Here is a 23220-nt window from a genome sequence, read left to right as displayed (position 1 = left end):
TTAATTTTACCAAAAACTACAATTTTGACAGTTAGGTACCATTTTTCGAAAGCAAATATTATTTCTTTTAAAAACTGATATAACTAAAAGAGTGTGCCCTTTAAAGGCGCACGAAATGTTGGGATCGTTTTTTTTAATTTCGATTTCATTTTCGAGCAAATTTGATTAAGAGGTGAAAAAAGGTGTAAAATTGACCTATTTACAACCCATTCAGGCTTGTCAGATTTGTAAAATATTTCTACGTAACTTTTATAAACTTGTAGTTATAATCCATACGAAGAAAATGTATGTTAAAATTTGTTTGTAATATAAGCAGTTACCTAGAAATGGGCAATTTTGCATAAGTCAAAGTTTTCGTTATTTTGCCTGTAAAATAGTCAATTATTATTGGATTTTCACAAAAGTGACACCATTTGGTTCAAAAAGCAAGTATGCGTCGTATCAAATTGATTACAATTTAAAATTGACACCGGAAAAGACACCATTTTGTCAAAAAATGCATTTTTAACTTTTAAAATCAATATTTTTTTCAACCAAGAATTATTTAATATGTATTAATAATTTTAACTTTTGGTTTACATTCACATATTAATAAAATTCATGAGGTCATATAGATTTCACAAAATTGTTTCTAACTTGTTCAGTTGCGGAGAAATAGGCAATTTTCAACAGGTCACTTTTCAAGGTTTTTGGTCCATAAAAGTGTCAATTATTATTCGATTTTCATAAAATTTTCACTGTGTGATACCTAATGCCATTTACAATTTCATACAAGTAGTTTAAGATTGTCAATATCACCGGAAGTAATGTCATTTTGGCAAAAAATATATTTTTAGCTTTCAAAACAGATATTTTATTCAAATGAGCCTGATTTGTAATGTTTTAAAATTATGATATTTGATTCCAATCAACAAATAGATTGAACCCATATGATCATACAAACTTGTACGGTTGCAGAGCAATAGACAGTTTTATACAAGTCACTTTTCAAGGTTTTTAGTCTATAAAAGTGGCAATTATTATTCGATTTACATGAAATTTTCACCATGTGATGCCTTATGCCATTTCTGATTTCATAAAACTAATTGAACATTTTCATTATCACCGGAAGTACTGTACACTTACATGTAACATGTATAAAATTAATTGATATTGTTGGATTTGGTTGATTCGGCGTCCATTTTATTTGATGTGTGCAATGCTTATGTGGAAACCTTTTTAATGGTTTCATTGGTACCAGAAGTGACATGTCTAGGGTAACGTGGCACCGGTGAAACCCGTCATTACTGCATCGCAGTTCTAGTTATTATTATTATTAGGGTTTCACACTGCATAGCTTGTGTGAAACACTATTGTTTTTGTTAAGATTATTATTAGGGTTTCACACTGCGTAGCTTGTGTGAAACACTATTGTTTTTGTTAAAATTATTAGGGTTTCACACTGCGTAGCTTGTGTGAAACACTATTGTTTTTGTTAAAATTCTTATTATTATTATTCTTCTTTTGTTTTGAGTAGATCTCAATTGATATTGCTGGATTTGGTTGATTTGGCGTCCATTTTATTTGAAACCTGTTTAATGGTTTCATTGGTACCGGAAGTGACATATGTTTAGGGTAACGTGGCACCGATGAAACCGTAGTCATAAAAATATTCGATATTAAAAAAAACCCAGTAAAAATCGGTGCTCTTGCAAAAATCGTGATTTCACGGTCGGGTGTCACCTGATCAAAACACCTAAAGTATCGTTTGGTAGCTCGATGAATGGGCTATTGTATGACACACTTCCTATCTGATTCCTGAAAGCCGGTTCAGTGCTGCTTGCAGGTCTAGTTCACTGTTATTTTTATAACTTCAGTGAAACCGCGTTCGTTTGTTGAACCCCAAGTTCGTTTGTTGAACTGTTCTGTACATTGAATTGTTTAAGCCTTCTACAATGTGTGTGTGTTATTAACGAATAATAAATAAACCTGTATTTCAATGCAACGTAATGATGTAATAAACGTAATAAACCTATTCACAAACTGAACGCGTGTTTGACTTAGGGAGACAACGCAACAGGATTGCTTCTGCAAGTCACTATAGACTGTAGTAGCCTTCTACAGATATACTGATGTGTTTGTTTTTAGCTACGATTGGATGCCTTTAGTTCCAAGTGGCAAACTCAATTTCTTTATTAATGCATGTAACATCTTTAAAATAAGATAAGTTTATGCTATTATGATTATTTAAACTTACAGAGGCCAATGTAGTGGCACAACTGTCACCTAACTCCAAATATTCGCGTTTAAATTAATGAAGCATTGTTTTTGTTTGACATTCACCGCCATCAAAATCCATTCATAGTTACAGAGCTTTAGATTGCCCTATTGATTGGCTGTTATAAAAGCCTTATATTAAGCCCTGCCTTCATGTTGACAGCGTATCATTTAAAAAGATGGCGGTCTTAGTAACGGCTTAACGCCTCGATTTTAAAAACGACGATTTGTACCCGTTTCAGGTAGGATTATATGCTTAATTGTAGTTGGGTCTGGCAGAAATATTATAAATAACAATAATCAATTGTTGTTTTTATTAAAAATATTGTCAATTTTGTTTACAAATGCCGGGTGCGAATCGCTCCCGCATGTGCTACGTTGAAGGTAATGGCCTCATGTCTTATCTCGAAACACGGAGGGTTGAGAGATTAAGGTTTGTTATCTAGGGGTACCTCACCACTAGAAATGTCTGAGTGTTTTTGTAATACTTGAAGATGTAAGGTACACTGCTGTGCTGTTTTCATGAGGTACACTTTTGAGCTACATGTAATCTAGCTCAAGAATTCATGCCCAGAATCCCAGCCACACCCACCACCTGTTAACTGGCAGACTGACATTTTTAAGGTATCAGATATGCATGCATTGATACCATATAGGCGAAAATTGGTACATTTTTCAGCTAGGTTGACCCTCTGGGCTCCCGATCTATTTTTTTATTGTCTTATGTGTTTGGCTGAATGGCTGTGTTCTAGAAATAGACATGCTAGACCAATATCCACTCGAAATGAGGACTAAATTCATTCAATACTATTTTTCTAACTGATCTTACATGGAGAAATAATATTTAATTTCCAGTAAGTTTGATTTAATAGTTACCTCTAATTTTGAAATAGGCAAAGGCCCAAATGTTTCTTCTTCCTCTTGTACTTCAGCAACTGTTGTAGTTTTTTCTGTCTGCATAGCCATGATAAATATCCTTTTTTTTATTATCTATAACCTAGTATAGAGTAATAATTCTGTAAGAGGATAGTAAAAAAAATAAGTTATGAAAATACACAAAGTGCTAGCTAAAATAAGTTCTTCAAGATGCCTTCCCACATACAAACTGTGTGATTTGTTGATATATTTAAACAAAACACATATTCAAACTAATTTATCAAAAGTTTGCTTCAAATTCCTCTCAAAACATTTTAATTAGAAGAAAATTACCCCATGCCGCAAAAACGGACTTGTTTATCATTTCACTTGATTGAGGGAGAATCCAATGTCAGCTTGCATTGTCCATATACTATAACTATAAATATCTAATATGAGACAAATTCAGTTTACTGCACTATCAAAGCCATTTATTGTCAAACTTTAATGATTAGGAGACGTGTGTCATACTTCATAGTATTAAACAGTAAGTTAAGGTGCCATAAAATATGATAATGCACAAGAAATATTTATTTTATTAATTCCCTGAATGCTAGTCTGGAGGCTCAGTATGTGTGTGTGTGTGTTTGTGGATTTTCCTTATCGAGGCCACAAATTAAGATTTAAACCTATTTGCGGACATGGCCTGAATCGAGGACGTCCAGGCATGCTCAGAAGCCCCAAAATAGATAAATCTGTAAAAATCTCTTGATTATAATTCATACCTCAATAAAGCGGTTCTGTACTGTCGGGGTGTATCGGTGTGTTTAGCGTTTTTATCAAGAAAAATTGTTGTGTGTATCGGCTAAATTTAAGGTGTCCTCGTTTATGTCAATTAATGGTTACACAAGTGACAGTCAATTCTCAGAGTGACGAACAGCGCTTTGAATAAATGCTGTGTCTTACAGTCAGTAACAGATACACAAGGTGACTTATAAATATATACATGCCATGTTTAACAGTAACAGATAAACATGGTGTCTAACAGTAACAGATACACATGTTTTACAATCCATATCACGTACACGATGTGGGTCTTAGTAATAGATGAAGGTTACGGTCGGTAACAGATAAATGGAGTAACATATGCATGTCCTGTCTGTATGTCAGCAACAGATACACATGGTGTATAATAATGCACAAGACATACACATTGCAACATATGATTAGTAACGGATACAGGTCTTACAGGCAGTTACCAACAGTATTCTAGGGTGTGTAACATGCCACGTCTTACACTCTGTAACATATGCAGACATATTTCGAGCATGATCTTTATAAATACTAGATGCATAGTAGGCATATCCCCCACCCCCCATCTTAAGTTATAAAATACACAATGTACCAGTATAATTTATAAACAAAGCAGAGGATTTTGTGGCCTAATGGTAGATAACTTCTTATTGCACGCAATTAGAATGGATAATACAAATATGCATTAAGTTTCTTCATATACATTTATTTATATTACCGCCTTTCCCTTTTCATTCACATATCGAATATGCAATCTCTTGTTATACGTGTGTGGCCATACACACTTGCATTGAGTGTCGGGCCTCATAATTGAGGACAGTTACCGTAGAGTATATAAATTATTTGCTTAAATTCAAAGGGGACCGACATTAAAGGTGACCTTCAGCACACAAAGTCGTGTGATAAAGGCCTACTCTGATGCCCTCAGTTAATTGTAATGGACTGCACACACATTTTGTCATGTGACAGTCAATCCAGAAAGCAGCTAACTCCATTTTGAACAGTAAGTTAAAATAAAAAAGTATTTTTTTTGTTCTATTTCTGAAAACATGCATCATATTTTAGAGTTTGTAGTATACTGTGTATTGTACAGTGACCAGTGACGCAGGACATAAAATTAATTGGTGGTTGTGATATTTAATTATGAATTCTGAAGTAAATCAAATTTAAATTAATCATCACATGGATGTCCTCGAACAATATCAACATAACTATCACAACTCCATCCGTGTTTCAAACCTTCTTCTCCTAAACCAGGAAGCACCAATGCCAATTAATACTCCGTTTTTTTTTTTTTAATCCAAACATTTGGGTATATGTTATGTCCTTTATTCTTTTATGCCATATATAGTTTTGGTTCCTCATAATAGCGACTGGTAGCTTTTTTTAAATATTATTTTCTTCTTCAGAAGCTTGTTATTTTCCAAAAGCTGTACATCTCAGTATTATAAATCGGAGCAGAATTAACTGAGTTAATGCCTATATATTTAGTAACACGAACTGGCAGACCCCTTGTTTGTGAAATTGGCTATTTTTCTTCAATTTTCAACCCCACTTCATATCTCAGAAACCAAAAGTCATAATAAAGCTTATTTACACATCAACACAATCATGCAAACACATTACACATAGCTTGAGGAGTTTATTTTCTAATGTTTGCAATAACCGTACAGAAGATTAAATAATTACGTAAACTGGAACTGCTACAAGCAGCTATTTTTAAATATTAATTTGTTGTCGATAACCTTGTTATTTTCCCAAAGCTACACATCTCAGCATTGTAACAACACCAATTTTTTTTAAAATTGGAGCAGAATTGACAGAGTTACTGTCCGTTTAGTAACGCCAATTCGCAGACCTCCCTTTTCGCGAAATCGGCCATTTTGCTTCCATTTTCAGCCCTACTCCATATCTGAGAAACGAAAAGAGCTAGATGAAGCTTATTTATGTATCAACACAGCCATACAAGCACATGACACATACCTTGAATAGTTTATTTTCTGAGGTTTGAAATACCAGCACAGAAAATTAAATAATAATTTGAACTAAACATAATCAATAATGATACAATATAATCAATGTAGCTAACTGTATTAAATAAATCAACATGAAATATACTTTTTTCTTCCCAAGCTGGCACTCCCCTGGTCTACCATACTACTAAAAATACAAAAGATTTAAAAAAAATGTCAATTAAAAGTTTATATAGCCAGCACAGCACTATTATTATGCATACCAAACTGTATGTTCATGTATTTATGATTTATTAATGTATATATTTTAATATCACACTTATCATTCATACATACACAATCCTATAAAATTAAATTAATACCTTTATTTAACAGGTACAAATATATTTTCTTCCCAAGCATTATGGAACACTAAATGCTGTCAACTATAATGGACTGTGTTAATTCAATTTTCAAAAATTGCATCTGCATTTTAAATAACACTTATAAATCTAAAAATACACACTGAACAACAAGCACCATTTTCTTTTGTCAAAGTCAGTTATTAACTGTGGTCTGTACCCGTATTGTGATGGAGTAGCATCCCTTTGGAATCAGACACGGTGCCGATTTCCAGGTATTGCCACATTCCACGGGTGTTTCCGATCTCAGCAATATTTTAGATCACTAATTTAATGTTTGTTTTCATAAATGTAAGTAAAACCTTGAGCGTATCAGACAATTTCAATAAAATGTAACAGGACGGGGTGTTATCGATTTGCACTCGAGCGGTGGGTGTGACCGACCTTAATGCAAACCGGAAGTCCAGGTTCGTATACAGGATGTCAGGGAACTGAAGGAAAAGAGAACACATTTATAAAGTTTCAAAGTTTTATTTCGGAAAATACAAAAACTGAAAGACCGAAACGTGCGTTCGTAACTGTTGGTCTTCTCCCCTCCAATGGTGAACCAGCTGAAATAAAAGAACTCTGCTAAGTTCATCAACTATGTCTCTTTAGCAAACAAGAAACTGAGGGTCCCGTCTACACAAAATTCTATATCTTCCGAATGAAACAGCCGAATGGATCAAACTTAGGAAAGATATTGACAACAATTGACGCCTGCCTCAGTCTGAACTAATAATATTCATCCAGAGGGACGTCACAAATCTTACATCACCCAAACGGAAGCCTCAAATAATTAAACACTCGTAACTTTACAATAAATTATAAATATCATAACCTTTGCCTGCCTCAGCCTGAACTTATAATATTCATCCAGAGGAAAGCAAACAAATCTTATATCAACCCAACGGAACCCATAAATAACTAGTAACTCATAATTGTACTAATAAATATATATATATCACAACTTTATGCCTGCCTCAGCCCGAACTGATAATATTCGCACAGAAGAAGACAACGAATCTTACGTCACCCAAACGGAACCCGTGAAATAACTAGTGACTCATAATTCTACTAATAAATATATATACATCACAACTTTATGCCTGCCGCAGCCCGAACTGATAATATTCGCACAGAAGAAGACAACGAATCTTACGTCACTTAAACAGAACCCGTGAAATAACTAGTAACTCATAATTCTACTAATAAATATATATACATCACAACTTTATGCCTGCCTCAGCCCGAACTGATAATATTCGCACAGAAGAAGACAACAAATCTTACGTCACCCAAACGGAACCCGTGAAATAACTAGTAACTCATAATTCTACTAATAAACCAACAATTTCCCTATAGTTTGGAACGCCCGTCTTAGCCTTAAGGACTAAAGGTAAAACTCTACCCCGGAGATCGAACCTGCCCCGAGCGGAATAATGGGTTATTCCTGCAGAACTTGCTGATCACCGAAGACAAAGTCTCCCCTTGAGATGCTTACCACAGAGTGAAATAAATAATATTCCAGCTGAGGTTCGCACCCCCGACCGTTCGACTATGACTGACTTTAAGTGGCCTTATATACCCTATCTATACGCTCTGTACTGTAGAATGCAAGTGCATGAACCTTGACACAGATTTTAATCACAATTTAGAACCCGCTCTCCCATTGGCTGACTTGACCCACGCTATCCAATCAGAAGCTCCGAACTACCCATCTCCAGCCATTCAACAAAATGGCGGGTTTCTCTAGAATTTTCACGTGGTACGAGCGTTAATTCAAGTTTAATGTAATAAAGAGTCGATAATATAAGCCATTTATATCCTCAATTATGTACATGTATGTTATGAAGAGTTGTGACTTTTGTGTTTGATAAAAATCCAAACTCTGCATGTTGCATGTGATAATATCATATGATTATGAATAAAATTCGCAACATAAATAACATCTGCAAGGTTATTTCATTTGATTTTTTTAATGGCGAGTGGTATCATATTGGCAATGATCGTTATGGTAATGTATATTTTTTGTCTTTTCGGGTCACGATGCTATGGACAAGAATATTTTTCTAATCGTTTACTTTTTGTGTTCGCTAGCATTCAGAATATTGGCAAGCTACTTTACACAATTTTATGAACTTTTTCTATTTGTAACCTTCATGGTAGACATTATTTTCATTTGTTTTCTTGTGTGCTGTCTTTATATAACAGATGGTGAGGAACCACAACCAACTTTATAAAATGAAAACAAAAAGGTTTAAATCCACAGTATATAAAATTGGCGACCCGGTAATGGCGATCTGGCCACAAGACGGTATGAGGCAGAAATAATTAGAGTTAATAAGTGCACTTACACAGTGAAGTACACCGTTGACAACATCAAAATGAAATAAAACCAGAGAACACAACACCTAATATTACTACAGCTCCATGGCCAGATATTAGCAACATATTTACAGATACAGCTCCATCTTCGGCTGCTATTGACATGTTGACAGATACATTGCTAACAATTAAAGATACCTCGTTGTCAGTCAATATGCCACCAGTAGAGTGGTTCAATGGTCAATTATTTGTCCTTATATAAACATGCACCGTCCGTGAGATTTTCTGAAATGAGTGGAATGTAGTCTCGCGCACGTGAGTTTCGATGTCTCAGCAAATATACGTCATAAATAGCATTCCACGTGGCATTATACAAACATGAATTGGTATATAAAGCCAAGTAAAAATACACTCATTACGCGCTTTGACTTTCGTGTTTATTTAATAGCAAACATGAGCAAAAATTCCTATTGCACTCTTTGATTTAATTTTTGATTTGGGCGTTGAGTGATTTGGGTTCAGAGCTGGCTGTAATAGCTTCGTTTCATTTCTAACTTTTTAATCCATGAGTGTGGCAAGATAAACTCATTACAACATTTTGGGATTTAATTAGGGTTTCACACTTCTTCTTATTATTATTTTTTTCTTTCCACTTGAGCATATCCCAGAAACTATTTGTCGGATCAACTCGATGTCTTCGGTTTTACTGGAAAAGTGGGTGTGACTTAGAGATTAAAACTATTTCGAACTTTCTGTGACACTGCGAAATGTCCGAAATCAACAAAGTTGTTGTTTTTTTAAATATTGCCGTAATATTAACAATAATTGTCGGATTTTAACATTTGATACATTTTGACATGGCAAATAGCTACGATTGTTTAGATTTTTGATTATCAATTAATCTTTGAAGATATTAGGCGGCAAATTTTAAAAATTTAAATTTTGACAAAAAACTTTTTTATTTATGAATATTTTTTTTATGGCGCTTTACCTATAATTAAAGGGTCATGTGATTTGAGCAAAAATATGAAAAAATTTTGTATCGATAATTCACCTTGCCCGCTATTGGCTAATTCAGTTTATGGGTTCTAGGTTAATTATTTATTGCTCGATTTGTATAAAACAAAGTTCATATGCTCAATGGTGCAAAGTCTCAACTTTTTTATTACCGATAAAGCTTTCTGTCAGCAGCGGAAATGACGTAATTTTGACCAAAACTACAATTTTGGCAGTTAGGAACGTCTTTTCAAAAGCAAATATTATTTTTTAAAAATAAGTAAAAAGTAAGAAGTTGCGCCATGTAAAGGAGCAAAAAAAGTCGGGAGCAGTTTTTTTAATTTCGATTTCATTTTTGCGCCATTTCGAGTTAAAGGTGAAAATGGTGTAAAATTGAGCTACATGTATTTACAACCCATTCAGGCATTTCATATTTTAAAATATTTCTTTGTGATTTTCATAAACTTGTAGCATTAATTCATACGAAGAGAATCTATCTCAAAATTAGTTTGTAATATGAGCAGTTGCCGAGAAATGGTCAATTTTGCAAGTGTCACTTTTTACGCTATTTTGCCTGTAAAAGAGTTAATTATTATTGGATTATCATAAAAGTGATACCATTTGATGTGTAATGTCAATTGTGACATGGTCAAACCAATTTAACATTTTCAATATCATCGGAAATGACGTAATTTGGGCAAAAACTATATTTATAGCTTTCGAAACAAATAATTTATTCAGATGAGTCGTATTTGTTATTTGTTTAAAATTTTGATATTTGATTCTAATCAACTAATAGAATGAACCCATGGGATCATCTAGATATCACAAAATGGTTTCTAACTTGTTCAGTTGCGGAGAAATAGGCGATTTTCAACAGGTCACTTTTCAAGGTTTTTGGTCTATAAAAGTGTCAATTATTATTCGATTTTCATAAAATTTTCACTGTGTGATACCTAATGCCATTTACGATTTCATACAAGTAATTTAAGATTTTCATTATCACCGGAAGTAACGTCATTTTGGCAAAAACTGTATTTTTAGCCTTCAAAACAGATATTTTATTCAAATGAGTCTGATTTGTAATGTTTTAAAATTATGATATTTGATTCCAATGAACAAATAGATTGATCCCATACGATCATACAGATACCAGAAAATAGTTTCTAACTTGTACGGTTGCAGAGAAATAGACGGTTTTCTACAAGTCACTTTTCAAGGTTTTTGGTCTATAAAAGTGGCAATTATTATTTGATTTACATAAAATTTTGACCATGTGATGCCTTATGCCATTTCTGATTTCATAAAACTAATTGAACATTTTCATTATCACCGGAAGTACTGTACACTTACATGTAACAAATGTATAAAATGAATTGATATTGCTGGATTTGGTTAATTCGGCGTCCATTTTATTTGATGTGTGGAAACCTGCTAATGTGGAAACCTGGTGAATGGTTTCATTGGTACCGGAAGTGACATCTGTTTAGGGTAACGTGGCACCGGTGAAACCCGTCATTACTGCTTCGCAGTTTTAGTTTTATTTAGTGGTTACAAACTTCGTTTACTTTAGGAAATAAATATTTGCTAGCTCTAAATACGCGGAACTATTTGAGACCGGAAAATAACCGGAACAAATTCTTTATTGGTAGTCTTTATTTTCCAGACACTTTTCGGTAACTTGGTGTAAATTATTTTCATAATCATAGTATCTTATTCAATTATTCTTTAGCCATAAGCCTTGATCTGAGACTGAGCCCTGCAAGATGACGTCCACCGATGATTTGATATCCAGCATTGGATTGGACAAGTACCCCTATGATTTGAGCACTATAACCAAACTACCCATGGCAAAAATCATAAATAGGCTTATACAAGGCATTGTTAATAAATTTCCGACAACTACGGAGCATCGGTCTATCATAACTGCTTTACATGACGACTGTGTGACGTTTGGTGACAATTACATTCACAATAGACTGGTCAGACTGAAGACAAAGACTAGGAAATTGGGTAAAAGTAAGGCTAAGTCCAAATGTATGAAGTCATACGACGATTTTCTTGACACCCCATTTTTTCCCGGGATAGTGGACGAGACTCCATCGACAGATATTAGTGAAATTAATTTAATAAATAGAGATACTCAGACATCTGTCGATGCGACCTTGGGTGATTTAAATTGGAAAAATAGGTATTTGCGGCGATTGTCAATGTGTCATAAAAGCACAATCGCCCAGTTAAAAAATCGACTTCAGAAGACTAAAAAAGAATTGATTCGCATGAAGGCTAATAATGAAAATAAAAAACAATTGGCAGGTAAAAAAAAATGGTTGCAAGTCCAAACCTTTTAGGAAGAACGAGGTAATTTTGTATGATGTCGAAAATCAAACATACACAGCAGAATGTCATAATTTTGTCATGGAACTTAAATATCTAAACGTTTCGAATGGTAACGTAGCAGCGGTTATAACCGCAAGTTTGGCTGTCGCGGGACTAAAATCTAATTACACTCCTTCAAAATCTACAGTTCAAAGAATATCATGTGAGCGCGTTGGTGTATGTTTAAAACATGTTTTGGAAACCTTAAAGTCGGCGAAAAATACCACCCTTTATACTGACGAAACTACAAAATTCAAAATCTTCAACATTGAAAACACAAATTATTTGTCAATTTAAATCAACATTGATGCTGTGATCTTATTTTAAAAAGATGGGCTTCTGATATCCAATATTTAAGACAAATAAACATTTTGCCATTGGTACACGAATCGTGTACCATAATGCGTTTCAGCCCCAGTTCTAGCAAGAGACTCGAGGAACGAGGCTAGACATATTGCACCAAACCAAACGGCGTATGTAGACTGGAATAACCAGGCGTTAGAAATTTGCATTCGATTGAGACTGTGGGCTTATTTCGCGGAACATAACTGATTTGAAATAAGAGTAAAAACAGAAACCATTGAATGTATATCAGTTTATATACATTCATATTACAGTATTATATGAGTTGCGACCCACTTGTGTCAATTTCTAGGTCCCAAATGTTAGCGATTTAGCTCCTTTAATATCAACTTAAATCATCTTTGGGGAACTTGTATTTCTGTGGTATAATAGCTGACATGACAATATGGTCCTAATTTTGAATTTTTGTTAATATAAATTATCTTGTATGAACATTGTATTTACCCCAAATTTTAATTTATAAACATTATAAACAGTTAATATTAAGACATTTGAAGGTGTGGGTATATTGTAAAAATAACTAAGCGTTTGTGCATGCGCACACGTGTCAAATTCAATCATCTCATTGAGTGTATTCCGTTACTTCACAGCAAGGAAATAAACGATGTTGTCCGACTGCGATAAATGAATTTCGTTTCAGGGGAGTACGTTTCAGTTTTACGGCTACCAAGGGACACAACTCTTATTCTCACCAAGAGTTATCTGCCTTCATTATGGAAGCCGGGTAGATTTTGAAGCATTTATAACATTATTTCTTAATGGTTATATCCTCAAAAATCAAACGTGGTCAGACTTCCATTGTTGATGAATGAAGTTTTTATGGTAAGTCTTATCATATAATGTTAAAATAATCCCGAAATAGTGTCTGTTTGTTGTTTAAAAAATTGAGTATGAACCACTCTACCACCAGCTCCATCGTCAGTTATTAGCGACATATTTACAGATACAGCTCCATCTTCGACTGCTATTGACAGGAAGTCAGATACATCTCAAAAGATTAAAGATACCTGCACTAGGGACCGGGTATAATTCGGATTTGATGAAAAAAGGAAAGAAACTTGAGCTTACATGTACATGTACCATCTATAATCTAATACACATATTCAGTTAATAGATTGCCATGCAGAAAGTATTAAATACCATCAAGATTCATCAAATAACGCCCAGTTTGTGCTACCGTTTAGTTTAAGAAACACCATTTAGTTTTGACATCGGTCATCTAGTTTATGACCATTTAGTTTAGTTTTGATATTGGTCATCCAGTTTATGACCATTTAGTTTCATAAACTAGACAACCCATGTCAAACTAAACGGTAGCACAAACTGGGCATTATTTGATGAATCTTGATGGTACCCCTAGTGCTGGTTGCCAGTCAATTTGCCGCCAGCTCAATTACATGTATAAGGGACATACATGTATGTACAGATACAGCTCCATCTTTAACTGCTATTGACATAGTGACAAATACGGCGCCAACAATCGTTAAAATGATACCCTGCTGTCAGTCCATTTGTCTGTTATTGACGACATCTTTACAGATACAGATACAGCTCCATCTTCGATTATCAGTAAGATATCTGTAGATAACGTCCGGTGGTTTGACTTACCAGTACTTGCGTTAAATGAATTAACTCCTTCATCAAATTATAATAAGAGATGATGTGGTTTGGACAGCAGAACACAAACCATCCCAAAATACAGCGCAATTAAAGGAACAAACGCATAATATACAATATCCTTCACCAGATACTTCTTTTGCTAACGATTATGACTGAGGATATTTCTGGACCTGCACATATGTCAACAGTCAATAGGCTACATCTCAGACCATGTTTCAATAAAGAAATTGCTTCTTTAGACAATACGGTAAACATTAGCTCTTAAAGCTACGGCAATGATGTATGTGATAATCCTGATGATGGAGAATAAATAATGATGATAATGTCCGTAAATGGGACAGAAATCATTACTGTTACTTTTGCTCGAAGGGTGAATCAAAGTTACGCCACTTAATGTCAAACCATTCAGATGAACCAGAGGTTGTTAAACTTAAAGCAGAAACAAACCTTAAAACACGGAGTAATGCTATGGAAATTAATAAACCTGGGTAACCACAAACACAATTGATCCTCGGATACCAGCCATCAAAACAAAGTGTTAATCCTAATGATTATGGCCCATGCTCGTACTGTTACGGGTATCATGTCAGGCAAGGTATAAGCACCGATGCCCATTAAAACCTCAACCAGCGGCTGCCAGGCAGGATACGCCCATATTTTGCAAGAGATGGATAGAGAACAAGCTAAAAACAAACATAATTTTTCGTACAATCAGGGGCAATAACCCAGAAACTTATGGCCTGAAATGTGCAAATATCAAAAGGGGTAGAGATATTAAGGATATAAAGATATGTTTTAAGTTTCATCAAAATCGGATAAAAATTGTGACCTCTAGAGGGTCCACAACCTTTGTATTACACACTTCTACACAATTTGCGCACAAAGAACAGCCATTTTGTCGGGAAGTTTCATTTCAATTTTCCCGAAATACAAATTCAACCTTCATTATGATGGAATGGGGATGTATTTAAACGGTTTTTAAAATCGAAAAAAAATTGTGACCTCTAGAGAATGCGCACGCTAAAAATGCGATTTTTCGGGCAATCAGGGGCCATAATCCAAGAAGTTAAGTTCAGGTATCCGCGATTATCAAAAGGAACCAAGATCTTAGTGTGTAATGGTGATATATTCACACATTGTTTTTTTTTTTAAATCGGATAAAAATTGTGACCTCTACAGGGACCACAAGCTAAAAACGTGATTTTTTGTTCAATCAAGGGCCATAATTCAGGAAGTTACGATCCGATATGCGCGAATAACAAAAGGAACCAATATCGTTGGGTTATAAACATGTATTTCAAGTTTCATCGAAATCGGATCAAAATTGTGACCTCTAGAGGGTCCACAACCTTGATTTACCAGATGTTTACACTATTTGTGTACAAGGGGTGGCCATTTTGTCGACAGTTTTGGACCGATTTTCACGGAATTCGAACTCAACAAAAATTATGGTGTAACGGTGATATATTTGAACATTTTTTTCTTTAAATCGAATAATAATTGTGACCTCAAGAGGAGAGAGAGAGAGAAATGGGGTTTAACGTCCACTCGACACAAACTAGGTCATTTCGGGACTAACATATGGTTTAATTTTTATTTACATAATTCGCTTGCGCGTAGGGGTCTTTAGCAGTGGGAGGAAACCGGAGGCCCCGGAGAAAACCCACGAGGTTGGACAGGCGACCCTACTCCTTGCCACGTACAACCGGGGATTCGAAACCACGCCAGTCGACTCAATGACAGACTTTATGATACAGCGCGTGCACGCTAACCATTCAGCCATCCAACCCCCCTGACCTCAAGAGGGACCACAAGCTAAAAACGTAATTTTGCGTACAATCAGAGACCATAATTCAGGAAGTTACGATCCGATATGCGCGAATATTGAAAGGAACCAAGATTTTTGGGATATAAACTTGCATTTCAAGTTTCATCAAAATCGGATCAAAATTGTGGCCTTTAGAAGGTCCACAACTTTCATATACAAAATTCGAACTCTACCATCCTTAGGGTGTAACGGTGATATATTCAAATGTTTTTTTTTAAATCGGATAATTATTGTGACCTCTATCGGGTCCACAAGCTAAAAAGGCCATAATTCAGGAAGTTATGGTCCGATATGCGCGAATATAGAAAGGAACCGAGATCTGTGGGTTATAAACATGCATTTCAAGTTTCATCAAAATCAGATGAAAAATGTGACCTCCAGAGATGAAGACTGCATATTTCCATAAAAAACAGATCACTAACGTTGGGGATACCATCCACTCAAGTGAAATAGAAAAGCATCTGTGTAAGATTTTTGAAGTTGTGGAAGTAGTTGGGAAACGAGGCGGAACAGTTCCTGTTTTTATTAACAACTCAAATGATAGAACGGATATCTCTTCTGTTGGATAAAAGATCTGAACTTGAAATTCCCGCAGAAAACAAGTTTTTGTTTCCTGGATCCAGTTATTAAAGCCTTGGACACATAAGGGGCAGTGACAGCCATGAGAAAGCATGTTCTGTTGGCTTAAGTTAAGAACCCTGAAACCATGAGATTAACTAAGTTACGTAAGCAAGTACCAACTGTGGCACAGATGCTGGCATTAAAAGAAAACCAGATTGAGCTGCTCGTTAATTATGTGGACCATGATATGAGAGTTCATCGGGAATATTATCAACTCCCAGATAATGTTTTGCGTGTTACCAAGCTTTCGCGTTTGTTTATTGCGATGGAACAGGGTACACTCGAAAAAATATTAAGAGCGATCGCTTGATGAGCTTGAAATAGATGACACCATCGACATATAGAGGAACTTGATATTATTAGTTCAGATGAAGAATCCGATAATGATATAGAAATCCCACAGAATAAAGCTTCTACCAAGAAACCTGAAATATCCGGGAATGGAACTATTGCTAAAACATTGAAATTTCCCATAAAGAAAACTGTTTTGCCTGAGGACGAAATTATTGCTATTAATTCCTTAAAAATATCCTACATCTTCATATACCAGGGAAGGACATAGAAGAGGTCCAAAAAGTCCAGTACTGAAGAGGAGACCTTGGATGAATAATAAATATTCTTGTAGAAATAACAAAACTAAGATCTTGACAGGACGATAATAAACCAAGTGACAAATGAGTGGTTTAAGTTCATCTGTGACAGCTAAGACAGAACTTCGCCAGTTAGTGTTAACTTGACTTTTGGTTTACAGAAATACCATTATCTCAAGTAGTTCACCAGTTAGTGGTAATTTGACTTTTAGTGACAACTTGACTTTTAGTTTACAGAAATACTATTATCTCACAGTAGTTCAACAGATAGTGATAACTTGACTTTTAGTTTACAGAAAACTATTATATCACAGTAGTTCACGAATTAGTAGTAAGTGAACTTTTAGTGAACTTTCACCATTTAGTGCTAACTTGACTTTTAATTTATAGAAAGACTAACTGTTACTTAGGGTATTTAGACAAGACTTATTTAGAGAAACGATAGCCTATACAATGTATTATATACATGTAAATCATGGTTACTTGAAAAATAAATTTTACAAGAACAACACCGTTCGTATTCGAATATAAATTGTGAATTCTGTAGTCTGTCTTTTGGTGCTTGTAACTATAGACAGTGTAAATTATGTACTGATTACAATGAAGCCCACACATTTGGTAGCTCCGTTACTGGTACAGTAGAATCTGTATGAGCAGCCATTCCTATTCAGCTATACTGTACCATATTTCTACAGATCAAAACCTTAAAGGAGCTAAATCAATAACATTTGCGACCTAGAAATTCACAAAAGTGGGTCGCAACGCATATAATACTGTAATATGAATGTATATAAACTGATTTACATTTAATGGTTTCCGTTTTTACTCCAATTTCAAATCAGTTATGTTCGGCGAAATAAGTCAGCAATCTCAATCGAGTGCAAATTTCTAGCGTCTAGTTATTCTAGTCTACATAACTCCATTTGATTTGGTGCAATGTGTCTAGCCTCGTCCCTCGATTCTCTCAATAAGCGCATTATGGTACACGATTCGTGTACCAATATTAAAAAAAATAATTTTATCTTAAATATCGGATATCAGAAGCTCATCTTTTCCCGGTAAGTTTACATCATCAATGTTGATTTAAATTGACCAGGGATCGAATTTGACGGACGCAAACACGCAAAATGCGTGTTGATTTTGTAGACTGCGTGTCACAAAATATGTCACACGAAAAAAAATGCGTGTAACATTTTTTCACTTATTGTTACTGAATAAGATGATTTCTTCTTTTACGCAAAATCAAGACGATAATTATGACAAAAACGGAAATTCTATAGATTATTTTCCGTCCGAAGTTCCTTGCAAAATGTAAATAAAGCGATGTCTATCTCCGGCGTTTTGTGGCATCTGTGCATGCGTTTTTTCCCCCGAACTGATCGAGGTAAAAATCTTATATTTTATCAGCTAGGAGTTTACCCTATTCAATAAAAACAATACACACATATCATAAATGACCTCTTTTAGTGTTCGACTATCTGTCCTTTCATTATTGTCGTTATATTCCATCAAACAAATTCCGACTTCGGTCAAAAATATACGTTGCTTTCACAGACACAAACAGTTTATTATAGTAAAAAAAACATGTACTGCCACGGGGATATATCGCGGTTTTGATTTTTCTGGATGATATTTAACACAAATATTGAAAAAATGTTTACCTTTTGATGTTATTTACATTTTATTGCTTAATGATGAATAAATACTATAATATAAGGAGCGTACGTAACCAACGTACGAAAATTAATTGGTGGCTAGCTTTTTTTTCGCACGTATACAGTGAATGGCCATTTTGCTCAGTAATCCCAGCCAGAATTTGGCTATTTTCTAAATGTGCGTTAAAGTTTAAAATATTTGTTTTAGAACTGAAACACATTAACTATTAGTCAATCCCAACGCTTAAAACATCAACAGAATTGATTGTGTATATCTGAAATAGACCCGACCGACGCACAAAATAGTGCAATATGGCAGCCTCTATGAACAACCCTCGCAGACGCTGTCATTGAAGACAACGTCAATTCTATGAGTTGTAGATGTTATTTTTGTGAAAAATCATTGGAAGAAGAGAGAACATGTTGGGATTGTACGAATTATATAGTCTTTATGGGTGCAACGGACACAATGCTGAAGATAAACCTATTGTTAAAATGTTGACCTCTTGACGCCAATGTCATGATCTGTGATGTGTAGATCACGTGATATGGATATCATGGCTACTGACTGTGTCTGAGATACTTCTCCGCAGGTAGCGTGTCTCAGATGTTCAGAATGTATAAGGAGCTGTGTTTAGGTCACGTGACTTCTTGTTCACTTTTCCACCCGTTAGCATTATCCATTTCTTTTCAATTTCTATAAATCTTGACAAATTGTTTATACCGATACTTTGATTTTCTAAAGGAATCATTGATTTTCAGATTGAAATAAATTTTAATAAAGCCGAACTATAAATAATGCCGAGAGTTCCGGTAGACTGATTTAATTATCATTCACTTCAGCGTCAGATATACGTGTCATGCATAGCTGTCCGTGATCCGAAAAATTGCTAAATCAATGGACACTTTTTGACATAGTACTTATGTTTTATAGTTTAATTTACTAACCTTGTATTATATAATGCATCCTCAAGAAGGTATACATGTACGCTTGAATGAGAAAAAACGAATTTTCAAGGGTAGCTATAAAAATATGTACGGCCGAATGAACACAAACTTTTTTTTCTTTTTTTTTCATTAAAGAAAAAAATTGCCCCTTGAATTTCTTCAAAATCCTATTTTTGCTTGTACATTTGAAATCAACAAGCAAAATTTTGCTTGTGTGTTTTCAAATAAAGTTCTATCCCTGAATTGACCAATAATTCGTGTTTTCGATTACAAAGATTTTGGAGAATTTTGAGTTACGGACTTAGGTCCTTTAATTGTAATACGCAAAATATAGTATATTTATTGACCTGCAATTACTGCAGATTACAGTGTGTTGGGGAAACAAGTAAATCTTGTAAAACAATGTTTAATAATCATAGATCCGCAGGAAAATCTGAGCACGCACACAAACTACTATATCAACATTTTATACAAAATCCCTCTAAGGATTTTGGATACAGAGTACAAATAATTGAAAAACTTCCTGGTTCAGGACACTTCAGTAATGAGAGCGAGAGAGAAATGGGGTTTAACGTCCACTCGACACAAACTAGGTCATTTCGGGACTAACATATGGTTTAATTTTATTTACATAATTCGCTTGCGCGTAGGGGTCTTTAGCAGTGGGAGGAAACCGGAGAACCCGGAGAAAACCCACGAGGTTGGACAGGCGACCCTACTCCTTGCCACGTACAACCGCGGATTCGAAACCACGCCAGTCGACTCAATGACAGACTTTATGATACAGCGCGCGCACGCTAACCCTTCAGCCATCCAACCCCCCACCTCAGTAATGGCAAAATTGATCCTGCAGTTACACAAAAAAAGAACTCACGCAGAAGAAACTTGGATAATAAAATTACAGACCATTTTCCCTTATGGTCACAATGATAGATTTAAAAACATTGATTATAGTAACCGTGATGATAACACTTTGATTACAAGAAATTGTTACAAAAAACTTGATCATAATTTTCAAAATAAAAAACGTTTTATAAAAAATATCGAAATTTCAAAAAGACCCAGAAAATATTTTGAATGAATTGTATTCTGTATGTCAATGCCATACTTCCGATGAATTGTCCTGGCAGCTTGTGTACTCAACCTAGCTCGACAAATTGTACACACTTTGAACTTTGAAAAAGATCTACAGCTAAGAAACTTGGTGTCCTCATACAGGATATCATCTATTCTAATCAACTTAATGAACGTTTTCTTCCTCAATATTACGATGTTATAACTGATTTGATAAAAAGTAAATTTTCACCTAAGCATTCAATACAGCCTCATAACGGGCATAAGAAAAAAACGGACACGTTTTGTAAAACCCTTTTTACAGATAAACATATACATGACATTGGATTGAACAGAATCTTTAGAGACCGATCAGTAATTAAATCTATACCAGGTACTATTCCTAAATATTCACCTACAGTCGTATACAAATTTTTACCTCCCAACTCTCCCTTTAAAGCCAAGTTCCATGAGTATATACTCACAGGAAACTAAAAAAACGTATTATTATATCACCGTTACACCCTAAGGATGGTTGAGTTCAAATTTCATGAAAATCGATCCAAAACTGTCAGACAAAATGGCCGCCCTTCGTTCTCGAAAAGCGTAAAAATATGGTATATCAAGGTTGTTGACCCTATAGAGGTCACAATTTTTATCCGATTTTGTTGAAACTTGAAATGTAAGTTTATAACCCAAAGATCTCGCTTCCTTTTGATATTCTCGCATATCGGACCTTAACTTCCTGAATTATGGCCCCTGATTGTACGAAAAATCGCGTTTTTAACTTGTGGGCCCTATAGAGGTCATATTTTTTATCCGATTTAAAATACCGTATTATTATATATCACCGTTACACCCTAAGGATGGTTGAGTTCAAATTTCGTGAAAATCGGCCCAAAACTGACAGACAAAATGGCCACTGTTCGTTCTCAAATAGCGTAAAAATATGGTATATCAAGGTTGTGGACCCTATAGACGTCACAATTTTTATCCATGCCAATATCGAAAGGAACCGAGGTAAAAATTGTGACCTGTAGACTGTTCACGGACAGACAGGGGCGATGACAATATACATCCACATGAAAATGTGGGCGTATAAAAATTTCAAAACTGTAGTTTTTGATAAAGAAAAATTTCAAAACATCATACATTTCCTTATTGACAATGCCATATTTGAGGTTGGGGATCAGATAATACAGCAAACTATTGGTTTACCAATGGGAACTGACCCCGCCCCATTTATGGCAAATGCACATTTATATAAATATGAATTTGATTTTCAAGACCATAAAAGAAAAACAGATTACAAAGTAGCTAAAAGTCTAAACTTTACCTTCCGATAAATTGATGACATAACACCTATCATGGCTATCAATGATAACAGAAATTTCAACAAATATAAAAGTGAAATATATCCTCCTGAACTAATTAGGAGATAAACACTGACTGTTTAGAATTTAGAGGACAGTTATTGTCCATTTGATACCGCTTAAATCATTAGAGGCCTCTAATGAAAAATTTTAAGCGGTATCGAATGGACAATAGCAGTCCGATAATTCTAAACAGTCGGTGTTTATCGATATTGTAGCCCAAAATATTAAACATTTTTCTTGGAATTCTTTCTTTCGCGATAGTTGACGGTCTTTTTTTGGTTTTAATGAAGTAAATACCAAGGAAAACAATTTTGACGACATGAAAATATCTGTGATGTAATAAGATAAACACTGATTTCCATTCTATTTGGTTCACTAAGTGGCTGGTTAATTATGTCTGTTTGGAGAGGTCACTCTGCGATAATTTTAACGATCAAAACAGAAATCGTAAGTGTATTTTATGTACTTTTTAAATGATTTTGAACTCCAGCAGTGACTAGGTTCGAAATAAATTGCATATCATGTTTGATAAATGTCCATACACTTGTGTGACCGTGTAGATATATGCTGTGTAGCGTTCGCATGTGGTTGCTATGCTTGTTTACGTTATCATTTCGACGCTGTGAATGTGATTTCTTTTCTTCGCAAAAAACCCTGGCCTGTGTATGAAAATTAGTCTCTGTCCTATTCATATCAGTATCAGCCCGACTTGTATATTTTTAAAAATATATTACGGTCCATACGGAGTTCAATAAATTGTAGTATTTTTATTCACTTGTTGAAAATCTTTGACTTTGACCAGTTTGATTACGATAGAATGACCATAGCAACCATTATTGTCAGACCAACCTTGAAATTAAATTTACTTATTATCTTTCAAATACACTCAGTAACATTGTTTTTTATGTGTGTTTCAGGTGTGTGTTTCAATAAGCCAATGGTTGAATTTCATTGTTGATGACATACAAGAAAAAATTCATGAAGATTTCCTAGAATAAAGTTTTGAGGTGTAGAATTTTTGGCCACTGCAAACACTGAAACAGAGTCTAGCAAACCAGAAATATTCGTTAGCAGTGAGTCGCCCAGGAAATTTAGAGGACTATTATACTTATTCGACGCCACTTTTCGACCAATCAGAATCCAAGAAATTTCCATTTTCGGCTACAATATTAAATAAAGAAAATTA

General features: G+C 34.7%; 1 protein-coding gene across 2 annotated transcripts in view; it reads right to left on the bottom strand.

Moving 5' to 3' along the window:
• LOC126820670 (DNA repair protein RAD51 homolog 1) overlaps positions 1-23220 on the bottom strand; it is a 75673-nt gene that overhangs the window by 42353 nt on the left and 10100 nt on the right. The window contains exons 1-2 of one of the 2 annotated variants that reach the window (XM_050548801.2): positions 8635-8736; positions 3133-3272 (exon numbers count right to left, since the gene is read on the bottom strand). In XM_050548801.2, the coding sequence (XP_050404758.1) occupies positions 3133-3222 (90 nt within the window). In that variant the 5' untranslated portion in view covers positions 3223-3272; positions 8635-8736. Of the gene's footprint in view, positions 1-3132; positions 3273-8634; positions 8737-23220 lie in introns of those variants that run through there. The other variant, XM_050548800.2, reaches the window with a different exon arrangement.

The sequence above is a fragment of the Patella vulgata genome, chromosome 5, assembly GCF_932274485.2.
Source record: "Patella vulgata chromosome 5, xgPatVulg1.2, whole genome shotgun sequence".
In the NCBI taxonomy this organism is placed as follows: domain Eukaryota; kingdom Metazoa; phylum Mollusca; class Gastropoda; family Patellidae; genus Patella; species Patella vulgata.
This window is presented reverse-complemented; position numbering and strand designations above follow the sequence as displayed.